This window comes from Cebus imitator, unplaced genomic scaffold (genome assembly GCF_001604975.1).
Source record: "Cebus imitator isolate Cc_AM_T3 unplaced genomic scaffold, Cebus_imitator-1.0 Scaffold372, whole genome shotgun sequence".
Lineage (NCBI taxonomy): Eukaryota > Metazoa > Chordata > Mammalia > Primates > Cebidae > Cebus > Cebus imitator.
In genome coordinates, this window is record NW_016107687.1 from 504,093 (window position 1) to 516,988 (window position 12,896).

A 12,896-nucleotide genomic window follows, 5' to 3' on the forward strand; every position below is an offset into this window, starting at 1 on the left:
AAAAAAAAAAAAAAAAAAAAAAAAAGAAAATGGCATTAAGAAACTATCAAAGACCCTAATAAGAACCAAATGATTCTCATATGAAATATACTTAACTTTTTCAATCAGTGACTTTTACATAAAAATCCAGTTGGTAGCATTGACCCATGATAAAATGTCCTTCCTGTGGTGTGAGGAAGACTAATAAGTTGCATATGAATGAAAGCTCATTCGCTAACATTTTCATCTTAAATGTTAGCTCATTCACTAACATTTAAATTTACGCAGACAACACATTGTCAAGGTTCCCCACAAAAAAGCTAATGAAATGAGAAGGCAGAAAATACACAGACATTCAGACCAGAAGGTAGAGATCATCTGATCCTCTATCCAAAAACCAATTGGCTCTTAGAGTCTTTCTTCTGTATTAGGATGACAGGCCCAGTTCAGGGGTATTACCTTGACTATCTGAATTCCCATGGAGTCATCATCAGGATTACTCCTTTCATTGAAAGTGAAGCGCATGGTTTTGTCCCAGTCAATGGCTATACTGTGCAAATAATGATCTGCCAAGGTCAACCAAACCTAAAACATTACATAGACAAAGAAGAATGCCAAAGTAGAATACATAATTTCATCTTTATTAGAAAGTAGTTGTTGCATTCAACAAGAAAAGAAGTGTCCCTAGACCAGACACCACTCCTAAATCGAAATCTATAAGAGCCTCATTGAAATTTTTGATTTACTGAATTGCACTATCTCGGGGCTTCTATTTACTCGTTCAGTAAATATTTGTTGAGTTCCTACTATATTTCAAGCAGCAATCCAGGCACCAGGGATACTGTTAGGAAGACAAACCAAGAAGATTTTGAAATTTTATTTCTGTTCATTGAATAACCTATATAATTCCATAAGCCTGTTTTACTTGGCTCTGAATTGCTCTCCATACTTCAGCAAGAGCCATCTGGCCACTCATGGCGAATGGGGCTTTTTTCACCATAGAGTGCCCTCTGCATTTAAATCATCCCTCTCTCTCACACACGTACACAAAACTGACAGATGGGCTCCCATAATGAATAAGTTTTTTGAAAGAGCCACTGGATATTTTTACTCCTTTGATTATCTTATCCAGAAAAATCTGTTTCTGAAAGTTGTATTTCATAATGTCATATATATATATGTATATATACATATATATATATATTAGGAACCCTCAGTGCTCAAATTCTAGAAATATAAAGATTAGACTCATAATTAATATCCTAAGCATGTATTTCAAGTTTTGGTATTTAAACATAATTTAGCAGGAATAACATTGATTTATATCTCCAGTCAGACTTCTCTCCTAACATTAGAAGCATATATCCAAATGCTTGCTTGATACCTTCGAATTAGATATCTAATAGGCATCTCAACAGATCCAAAACCAATGACTTGCTCCACCACTCACGCTACCTACACATACAGACAGACACACACAGGTCTCCTCCTGCCAACTGAGTAAACAGTAACTCTACCTCCCAATCACTCAGGCCAAAATCTTGAAGTCATCTTTTACATTCCTTTTATACCTTATATTCAGTCCAATAGGAATTCATGTCAGTTCAGCCTTCAAAATATATCTAGGATCTCCATCTCCACTACCACAACCCTGATACATCTCCTGCCTGAGCTACTGCAAGTCTCCTACTCGTCTCCCTACTTCAGCCTTTGTCTCTCATATTCTCAAGTCAGTAGCCAGAGTATTCCATTCATAATAAAAAAAAGTCAGATCATGTCACTCCCCTGCTCAAAACTTCCCAATGCTTCCTCGCTCAAACTGACCGAAAGTCCAAGTCCTATGGTAGCCTACCAGGTTCTCCACAATCTGCCACACCCCAACCCACCACATCACCTCTATGACCCCCTCTCTTATTTCTTCCCTCTTTGTTCACTGTGCCTCAGCCTTGCCGCACCCCATCTTTGCTTGAATGCAATTGAGAGGTGAGGCACAAGATGCTCCCGTCTGAAAGCTGAGGGGGTGCTTGCACTGGCTGTTCCCTCTGTCTGGAGGATCTCCCCACAGGTAGTTGCATGGCTGGCTTCTCACCTCCTTCAGGGGCCCACTCGAATGTCACTTTGCTATTTAAAATTCCACCTTCTTACCCCTTTTCTCCTAAACACTCCTTATTTCTCTCTACATTTTATTTTTATCCATGGTACTCATTACCATCTGACATACTTTATATCTTATTCATTGTAAGCTCCATGAGGACAAAAACTTTGGTCTGTTTTTTTCATTGCTGTATCCCTAGTACCTAGAACATAACTTGGCACAGAATAATCAATCAATATTTATTGCATGAATGAATAATCAAGATAGGTTTCAAATAACTAAACCTAGAATATACTTTTTGACATTCCAGAGACTTTAAAGAAGGACAGTGATGATCCGTCCATATTCTAGTCCTATGAGTCCTCCTTACCTTTCTCCTCCATTCCTTTGGTATTCCTGTGGACAGCCTGGCAACTGCCTTGAGAGCATCATACCACTAGGAACAAAGAAGAAATCTTGGGAAGTGATCATGGTGACCTAGATAAGCACTTTTCAATCTTTTCCCCTTTTCAATCTTGACATTCACAGTGTTTGTTGAAATTTGCACAGCACAATGGAGAAAACAGTCAAAGCTTCTTTCAGACAGAAGTGATCGGTCCATGGCTATTACTGTGCCACATCCCACCCATTGGGCACCCTTAACACATCTGTGACCCCTTTGCAGTACACATAAAATGGTTGGGAAGCTCTTATTTGGTTAATAAGCCAAAACATATATTATAGGGTTCACAATAATAGACATTATGGTACAGGTGTGAAATTTATTAATTTTAAAACTTTTTCACACATGTACCATTAATAGAAAGTGTAAAATTTTTCATTGCAAATATAAATCAGGCCACTTGTAGCTCAACAGCTACTTTACCTGAAATACTTTTGAAATGAGTCATTTTCATATGCATATCAAAGAACACATTATTCCCACTTTGAGAATATATCTCAATGTACCCTGTTGGTACCCCCAAAAGAAGAGTGTTTTCAAAACCAAAGTTACCTGCTGAAAACCATTTTGACCTAAAGATGGCTCAAGAGTGAATTTCAACTTTGTATCAACTCCTGAAAGAAAAATACATACACAGATGTTATTTTGGGAGACTATAACAAGTTGGATCAAAAATACAAGTAAAAGCTTGATTCTACTGAATCATCACGAATTTTTTAAAAGCATGTATTTTTAGTAAATTTTAGTCTATTTTACTAAAAGGTAAGTATATTGATTATTAAAATACAAAAACACCCTACAGCAATAGAATATGCCTTACTACATATGATGGTGGTTTACATAGATGCCTGGAGTACCACAAAAAAAAAAAAAAAAAAGACACCACAGGCTTGGAGTCACACAGTCCTCCATTCAACTTGGTTCCTAGGCTGAAACAATTTATCTAACCTATCCCAGTCTCAACTCCTTTTCTTCTTTTTAAGAGATAGAGTCTCAGTATATCACCCAGGCTGAAGTACAGTGGCTATTCACAGGCACGATCATAGCACACTGCAGCCTTGAACTCCTGGGCTCAAGTGATCCTCCCACCTCTGCCTCCCGAACAGCTCGGATTACGGGCATATGCCATCATGCCCAGCTAATTTTTGTATTTTTGGTAGAGACAGGGTTTCATCATGTCGGCCAGGCTGGTCTCAAACTCCTGACCTCAAGCTATCCACCTGCCTCAACCTCCTAAAATGCTGGGATTATAGGCATGAGCCACTGCACCAGGCCCCATTCTTTTAAAGGAATTATTGCTCAAAAGTTTAAGGCCTAAGAAATGCCAAATGTTATCAATAACATTGAGTTTTCCAAATTGCAGAAGTCAAATGATGGCATTTTTGTTTCTAAGGTTGTTGATTGCAAATGAGGTGTACTGAAAACTTCTCCACAACTTCCACTTCTTAGGGGTTGGTATGAATATGAGCAATCTTCAGAATCATCAGAATTTATGAAATAATAGTAAGTAATCAAGTAGACTGGTCTTCTTAAAAAATATACACACACACACACACACACACACACACACACACACGGAGTCAAGAAGCTGGAAAGAGATGTATCTGATTTTTGCAAGCCCATGACAATATGCAGATGTTCTTGGAATCCTGGAAGAGCGCTGTAAATGTATGAGCTGGGTCCTAGGTTTCCAAAGTAAGCTATGGCAGAGAATCTCAGGCATCCAATCAATGCCTTGATACTTCTTTTCAAAGCTTCAGGGCCATGCCATACACTGCCTGGATGGATAAGATTTTTTTCTCCGAAGGAATATTAAGCACCCCATGGATCCGCCTCTCTCTGAAGTAGTTTAAATGAAGTCCTGCCCAAAGGTAGAATGGTGATACAATGGCCACAGGAGCGTTTCCAGCCCTACCGCACACTTTAAGGCACTCTGCAAGAGACATTGACGTGAGGTTGCTGTCCAGACTCGGGGTGCTGAATGGAGGAGCGTATAATCATGACGTTTGCTTTATAACAAAGACCAGGAAATTCAGTCTTGCGCTGACTTACTCTTGCAGCACTAAAAGGGTTCCCTGTGTGTCTAACCAAATATGCTCCTCTGACTTTTCCAGGGCACCTGCTGAGTATCATGTCGATTGCCTTCCCACAGTGAAATCCAGCGGGAGTTAGTTGGCCAAAACCACAACTATCCTTTCATGATCAAAAATGAGCAAGAGGATTTAACTGAAACTGATGATTCGCCGCCTGCATGCAAAGGCTTAAACCAGGTCACTTTCACCCCCCTTTTCTTCTAACAGAATAAGGGCAGAGAGAAGGTTTATGTTTCATCTGATAATCACAGCTGTTCTGGATTCAGAAATACAAAACACTTTTAATGTGGGAAGGAAATTTTTAAAAAAGAATTAGAAGAAGTAAAGGAAGACGGTGAATAAATACGACAGCCTCTGCAACTAGACACTTCCTAGGGGAGAAAAACAAAGAAACCACGAGGTTGGGAAAGGCAGCGCCACATCCCCCGCCTTTGGGTTTCGCTGCCTCCATTCTCCTGCAGCTCTACAGCAGGTCCCCAAGGCGCTGGGGGGCGGGGTCCAGGGACCTTGAACCCGCCTGGAGCCCAGCCGGTGCCACTCCAGGGGACAGGTGAGCGCCACGCACCAATGAGAGTACAGCTGACACCCTCTGTGGCCACTCCTTGCTAGAAACCTCCGTGCCCAGGAACCCGCGCTACGGCTGGGCTCTTAAAATCCCAGGGAGGGATGCCGGGTGACGGAGCCAATGCGGAGTTATGCAGCCCGGAGAAGCAAGGAGCGGTAAACACAGGCTGACGGCTGGGAGGGCCTTGCCTAGCACAGCCAGGCTCGCTCCAGGACTTCACCTATGAAAAGGATCTCCCGCTGCTCCCCACCCGCACTCACAAATTACAGGCTCCTTTTCGAGTTGACCCTGGCACTCATGCTGCAGGAAAATACACCCGATTTTGCCTTTGCAGCCACTGCCTTCCCCCTACGACCTTCAGTGTCAAACCTGTCTCTCTCTCCGCCCACACACACCTCTCGCAAGGTCTGGCTTCCCGCGAGCCCAGAGCACAATAGGTGGTGCGGCCTCTGATAGCCCGGGCAGCCACTCGCGCTTCCCCGCCACACCGAGAAAACCGAGCGCATAGGCCGCAGGGTGGGAGTCCGCGGGCAGCGGTGGAAGCGGCAGGTTCTCAGTGCCTGGGGAGGCCACTGCCCCATCCAGGCCTGCGTCTGCCCTCTGCCCTCCCAGCCCGATCGCGCCCCGCAGGTGCCAATGCGGTGCCCAGCACCGGGTGGCACGCGGACCTTCCCCGGCCTATTCGGAGTCAGGCTAAGGCAGAAGCGCAGGCAGTCCCGGCGCTACTTTCCAGCGCCCCATCTGCAGCCCCGGGTCCTCACCCGGCTCCAGGGTGCAGAGCAACCGGGGCGCGGTCCGGGAAATGCAGCTGCGCTTCTTGAGCACATTGCTCAGGATGGTGCCCACGCCGCCGCCCTGCCGCTTCAGGCATCTTCCACCGCGCCTCAGAGAGCCGGTCAGCTTGTCCTGCCGCATCCGGGAGCGCCCGGGCTCCGGCACGGCCACCGTCTGCCTCGGTCCCCGCTGCCCCACCAGCTGAGCGGATGCGCTCTCAGGGTTGGGGGAGTGCGATCCGCTCTCGGCGGCTGACCGGCCCCTGGGAAAAAGGAGCGCACGGCCCGTGCTGGAGGGTCACCGGGACTTGCGGGGCACCGCGGGAGCCGCCGAGCGCGGGGAAGCCAGCGGGCATCTGCAGTGCGGAGCCTGCAAGGCTGAGGCAGGAGATCGCAGGAGGCGGAGAGGGCGGGAGCAAGCGAGCGCGCGGGAGACAGAGGCGGCGCGCCCGCCCCCAATCCCAGCACCGCTGTGCGCAGGCGGGGAGGCCCCAGCTCCCCCGTGCCCGCCCGGGAGTGGCAGAGCCAGGGAGCTGGTGGGCGAGCAACTGCGTTAGAAGACCAAAAGCAGAGAGAGAGAGATGTCTGTGCTTCTCCCAGATATGGGAGGGAATGGAGGGAGTAACGAGGGGCGTCAGCCTCAGGGGCAGAACACCAGCGAAGGCAAGCGTCCCTTACTCCCTCTTCCGAGCAGCCTCGGAAGGGACTGTGATCTGACCGCAGGCGGCGGAGCACACGAAGCACACGCTTCAGCCCGAATTGCGCTGAATTATTTCCTAACAGCTTAGAGAGGCGCGAAGAAAATGAAGAAAAAAATTGTTTCTTTCAGAAAAAAATGGGCTTCCAGAAAAAAAAGTGTTTCTTTTAAAAAGTAATAGTCCTCTTCTCTCCAGCCAGACTTCAGTAGTTCTGAACTATTAGCCATCGTTACGGTTAAAAAGAAGAAGAAAAGTCATTCTCAAACGTCAATATTCACTAATGGAATGTTTATCATAAAAATGGATGAAAGAAAGGGTCTGGAGGGGATATAAAGATATTTGTGTTTGCTAATATTTATATAAAGAGACACTAGATGGATAAACCAAAAACTTGTATGGGAGAGGGAACACTGTGGAGGAAACAAGAATGGAAAACTGAGTCCTCTCTTGATGTGCCTTCTTAGTTTTGGCTCTAGAATAGCATTATATTAATAATATTAACAAATTGAATTTAAAAAAAAACATAGGCATGATGTTGCATGCCTATAGTCCCAGCCACTTGGCAGACTGAGGTGGGAAAATTGCTTAGGCCCAAGAGTTTGAGGCCAGCTTGGGCAACATAGCAAGACTCTATCTCTTAAAAAGAAAACATAAATTTTGAAAATATAGAAAATAGTCCAGACTCCAGACATGGTGCTCACACTTGTGACTTTTCTTTTCTTTTTTTTTTTTTTAAACCGGAATGATGGCTAATAGTTCAGAACTACTGAAGTCTGACTGGAGAGATGAGGAACTATTGCTTTTTGAAACTGGTTGAAATAGGAACACTTTTCTTCTGGAAGCCTGGAAGATGGCTTGAAACCAGGAGTTCAAAGCTGCAGTGAGCTATGATTGCACCCCTGCATTCCAGCCTGAGCAACAGACCTAGCCCCTGACTACAAATGAATAAATGAATGAGTCATTTTTAAATTGTAAAAGAAAACTCTAACAATTGAAAATTAATGGAAACCAATCAACCTAATGGACTATCCCACCGATAGCATATGAACACAGAAAAAATAATTATTTTAAGTTGACATAGAACACAATATTATGATTCTACATCAACAGTGATACATATTCCCAAAGCAAATAAAAAGGCAAAGAAATCTTACATTTCATTCAGTAGTATTCTTGTTATTAATAATATTCCCATTATTTCTTAAATTCTTATAACCACTACAGGATAAAGCACAAAAATAATTACACTAACATCAAATGGAGCCAAGATGTTTTCAGTGTAATAGAAAATATAAGTGTGCAACAAAAGTAAGTTTTCTTTAAAATACTGCAATAATATATTTATATGGGAAACACTAGTATGAACTCATTTTTTTTCTTTTCAAAAAAAAAATACATACGGCTAAGCACAGTGGCTCACGTCTGTAATCCCAACACTTTGGGACGCCAAGGTGGGCGGATCACAAGGTCAGGAGTTCAAGATCAGCCTGGCCAATATGGTGAAACCTCGTCTCTACCAAAAATACAAAAGTTAGCCAGGCATGGCGGCAGGCACCTGTAGTCCCAGCTACTCAGAAGGCTGAAGCAGTAGAATTGCCTGAACCTGGGAGGCAGAGGTTGCAGTGAGCTGAGATTGTGTCATTGCACTCCAGCCTAGGTGACAGAGCAAGACTCCGTCTCAAAAAAAAAAAAAAAAAAAAATCCATTGAATAGGTTTAGAAGGACAACTCAGCAGCAATAAACACCCTCTTCACCCAGGTTATGGTCACTGAAAACCATTCCCCACTCAAAGGAACTAAAGCTCCTTTGAGGAGTGACTGGTTTCAGATTCTGGTCAGAAAAAATAAAAGAAGACCCTGAAACAATTTGACTACCTCAAAAAGAAAGGAAATGTTCCACAATTAATGGGGTCACGTCAAAAGGACACAAGAGTCCCATAAACAGGTTCCTTTCTTTTGGCCAAAGATGAAACAATTTGAACTTGAAAAACAATGGCTGAGCCTGGACAACATGGTGAAATCCCATCTCTACAAAAAAAAAAAAGAGCTACAAAAATTAGCTGGGCATGATGGCACACACCTGTAGTCCCCGCTACTCAGGAGGCTGAGGTAGGAGGATCACCTGAGGCCAGGAAGGTCAAGGCTGCAATGAGCCATTATCACACCACTGCACTCTAGCCTGGGTAACAGTGAGACATGACCTCAGAAATAAAAATAAAGACAAAAAACAGTTGCTGGGTCAGGCGCTGTGGCTCAGGCCTGTAATCCCAGTGCTTCAGGAGGCCAAGGTGGGACAATAGCTTGAGGCCACTAGTTCAAGACTAGTCTGGGCAAAGGAGCAAGATACTATTTCTGCAAAAATAAAATAAATTAACCAAGTGTGGTAGTATATGCTTGCAGTCCTAGCTAATTGAAAGGCTGAGGCAGGAGAATCATTTGAACCTAGGAATTCAAGGTTATAGTTAGCTATGATGGGCCAATGCACTCCAGCCTGGGTGACAGAGCAAGACCCTGTATCAAAAGAAAAAAAAAAAATGGCTGCCATTAATTGAAAAAATATTGAATATTTTTAAATGCCTTTATAATGATAGTCTAAACAAGCCAGAAAATGAAGCCATTTCTATGACTCTGACACACGGATTTTATAATCATTGTAATCATTACATTCCACGCTTTGTGAAGCATCCCCAGAATTTAGGGACAATGTCAGAAATGGTGCAACCCTAAGAATGAACTGAATAAGAATCTGTTAAAAATGAGATAAGCCATCTGCAAAAGTAAAGCAAGCTAATAAAGGACATACAAGCTATTCAGCTGTAGCTGCCTGGCAGAGGTAAAGATGCTTTAAAAAGGGCAGTACTCTTTGAAAAGGCATCACTTTAGAAAATGAAGTCATTGTTTAACCTGGTCATGACTAATTGCTTGGCTTAGATTTCTCAACCTTTTGCTGCGAGCTCAGGTACAGAAATTTATCCTCCATCAACCATCAACTTTTTACACTTTTGGTACATGTTTATATCCTTCAGCTTTCTATTAATTTTAATAAAACATTCATTGGCTGTTGCAGCCTATCTCAGCTGTACTGAGAACAATAGGAAGAAGTCTGATGTTTCCCTTCACTTAGTATTTTAGAGGGCACAATATACCCTGGGGCTGAAGAGGTTAATAAACACCCAAAGTCAAAGAGAGGGAACTGGCAGGAGAGGGAAAATCCAGGAAGACAAGCTGGTAATTGCATGCACAGTGTCATCTTCCAGACCTCTCATCTGCTCAAACCTTAGAGGGTTTTGTGTCCTATTTTAACAAGAGAGGCTATTCATGCTCAGTCTCCAGCACTAGGCAAGCCAAGAGGAGAAGCAATCCGCTCTGCTCTACAACACTGTCTCTGGAATGGAGAGGAGGACGTCCTGTCCCTGGGGCTGTGACATATGCCACTCAGACCATCCAATTCTTTTTGGCTCTGACATGATGCTCACCAAGCAAACTCTGGATTGTCATTTGATTTCCCATATAGACTCTGCTGCAGTAGAGAGAATATACTGACCAGTTAATAGCAGTCAATACCCCTGAGTTGACTCAGCACTCAGTAACCTGAAGATATCAATTTCTGGACTGCTAAAAGCTGACATCTAGACTCGAGGCTGTCAACTCACCCATGTATCATGACTGATAAAAAGACCTCTCTTTAGATTCTTCTTTAGTTATAATACTTTTCCTACTGTAGTGACAGCTTGCTGGCTTACAAAAGGAACATTCCATTTCACCTCCTTTAAGATCTATTGCAAGGGAAATCGAAGTCTGTTTCTAAAATAAAATTTAAGAGTTTCTGCTATTATGGCAATAAGTAGCAAAGAAATTAGACAATATTATTTTGTTTACATTGGAGAGGAAAGTCAGGACTGCCAACTTTTATAGCAAACAGATAATTAAATAAGCACTAAAACACAATACTCTAAAAGCAGCCATGGCACAGGCCTAGTATGATGTTGATTGTGTGACTCACAATTTCTTATTTCATGTCTGGAATACTGTTTTCCAAATGTGAAAGCTGTCATCTAAAGTCAGCTTACAGAGAACTCAAGCCAGCATGGACTTTGCCTGAGAATCTCAGGAGCCAGGCCAATTTACCATCACTCTTTACTATATCAAGTTATCTTTACTAATCAAATAATATCAGTAAATTCACATTTGGGCAAATTACACACTGCCACAGTCTAGAGTGGTTATGACTTACGCTGAATTTAGGGGAAGGAAGCCTCAATGAACACTTTGAATTGGATGAGATATTGTTATTTGGATTACTAAAGAAAATGAAGGCTTTGAGGAAATGCTCCAAATGTCCCAGAGCTGATAACCTGGGGACACTGCCCACATATGTGAGCTCCCAGACTGAACAAAAAAAATTATGAACCATTTGGCATACGCTGCATCTTCAGGCCTACATTCTGGGACTGAGGTTTCCTTGAGAGCGAACTTTTCCTTTAATGGGAGAAGGAGAAAGAAGTTGGAAAGAAAAGAAAGCCCAACATAAGAAATAAAAACTACATCCCAAGGGGCTTCCAGAGGGGAAGTGGGTCTAAGACGTGTGATTTCCTAATGCTGCTATCTTTCGTTTAACAGTAAGTCTTAAAATAAAAAGTGCCTATGTGCTTATCTTCAGGGACTGACAATTACCAAGAGAAAAAGCCCTGGAGGCCTGCTGTGAGGCGAGACAGACCACAGGGAGCCTGCCTGCTCTGGGGAAGTGGGCCTGAACTCATCTGTACAGCTGCGGAGTTCCCTGGCAAGTTGCTCATGAGCACACAAGCTGAGCATTGGAGGAGATCTCACCAGACCACCAGATCTAGTGCAGTCTCCCATTGGGCAGGAGATGGGGACATTTTGCACCTGTGATGATAAAAAGAGTGGGGGTCTGGTGGCATAAAAGCCACTCTTCCTCCTCTCTCATCCCAGTTTTTGAGTGCGTGTGAACAGCTCCTGAATAGTGAAAGTGGCATCCCCTAAGTGGACAAATCTGTGCCCAGTTCCATAAGAAGTTAACACTTTTCCTCAGACCTACTAAAAGTAGGGACTTCATAAGTAGTTTCTTCAAGGCCGAGTGCAGTGGCTCACATCTGTAATCTCAGCACTTTGGAAGGCTGAGGCAGGCAGATCACGGGATCAGGAGTTTGAGACCGGCCTGGCCAACATGGTGAAACACTCTCTCTACTAAAAACATAAAAATTAGCCGGGTGTGGTGGTGACACCTGTAATCCCAGCTACTTGGGAGGCTGAGGCAGGAGAATCGCTTGAACCTGGGAGGTGGAGATTGCAGTGAGCCGATATTGCATCAGTGCACTCCAGCCTGGTAACAGAGTGAGACTCCATCTCAAAAAAAAAAAAAAAAAGCCGTTTCCTCAACTCATTATCCAAGACAGAGCTCATAAACAGATTCCCCCTCATGACAGAGACACAGGGGCAGGGCAGCAGGAGGAAATTGAGGGGAAAGAAAAAACTTTACAATTATCCAACAGATCACATTACATACATGGGACATTTTCTATTCATATGATTTCCTTCTTTTAGTCATAAAGATAATTTCTCTATTTAAATACAGGCATCTTTTAAGAAAATAAGGTGTAGCTTTTGTATTTTGTTAATTTTAGAGAAAGGATTCTGTCAAGCATGGACAGAGAGGCTTTAAAATTCCAACACCAAATCACATTCAGAATGTCATATGGAAATGTACTTAAAACTGCTGCCGGATCCATGTAACCTCAGATGCATAACTAACCAGAGATTTTGGAAATCATATTATTCTTCTTGTCCTGGTATGTCCTGTGAAGTGTTTTCTTGCTTCAAAATGACCGAAACTGACTCACTACTACTTGAGCTAGATTGATATTGACCATATAAAGACATTTGTATATTCTTTTCTTCATTGATTTATTCATTTAAAAAATTATTAATCAGATGCTGTGGGAAAGGCACTGTACTAAGACCTATGAGAGATAAAACGATGAACACAGTACGTACTCTACCTTCACAGAGTTTACAGTTTACTGAGTGAGTAGTGACAAGGACTGTGTGAAAGGTCCTTTAAAATACTATGTGAATAACTGGAGAGATACCATTCCGCTACCTCTTAAATATCATATATGTTGCATTGTTTTCCCAGAGCTCCATTTCATTGAGCTGTTAAATTTTGCCTGAAAACAGGCCAAGGACAAATTTCATTTACGCTTTTTTTTTTTTTTTTTTTTTTTTTTTTTT

General features: G+C 42.9%; 1 protein-coding gene across 4 annotated transcripts in view; it reads right to left on the reverse strand.

Moving 5' to 3' along the window:
* The window catches only part of TBC1D30 (TBC1 domain family member 30), a 103,505-nt gene that overhangs the window by 52,629 nt on the left and 37,980 nt on the right, over positions 1 to 12,896 (reverse strand). For 2 of the 4 annotated variants that reach the window (XM_037730974.1, XM_037730973.1), the window contains exons 3-5: positions 3,069 to 3,130; positions 2,445 to 2,510; positions 439 to 564 (exon numbers count right to left, since the gene is read on the reverse strand). In XM_037730974.1, coding sequence (XP_037586902.1) covers positions 439 to 564; positions 2,445 to 2,510; positions 3,069 to 3,130 — 254 coding nt within the window. Of the gene's footprint in view, positions 1 to 438; positions 565 to 2,444; positions 2,511 to 3,068; positions 3,131 to 5,935; positions 6,547 to 12,896 lie in introns of those variants that run through there. The other 2 variants (XM_017507304.2, XM_017507303.2) reach the window with 2 other exon arrangements.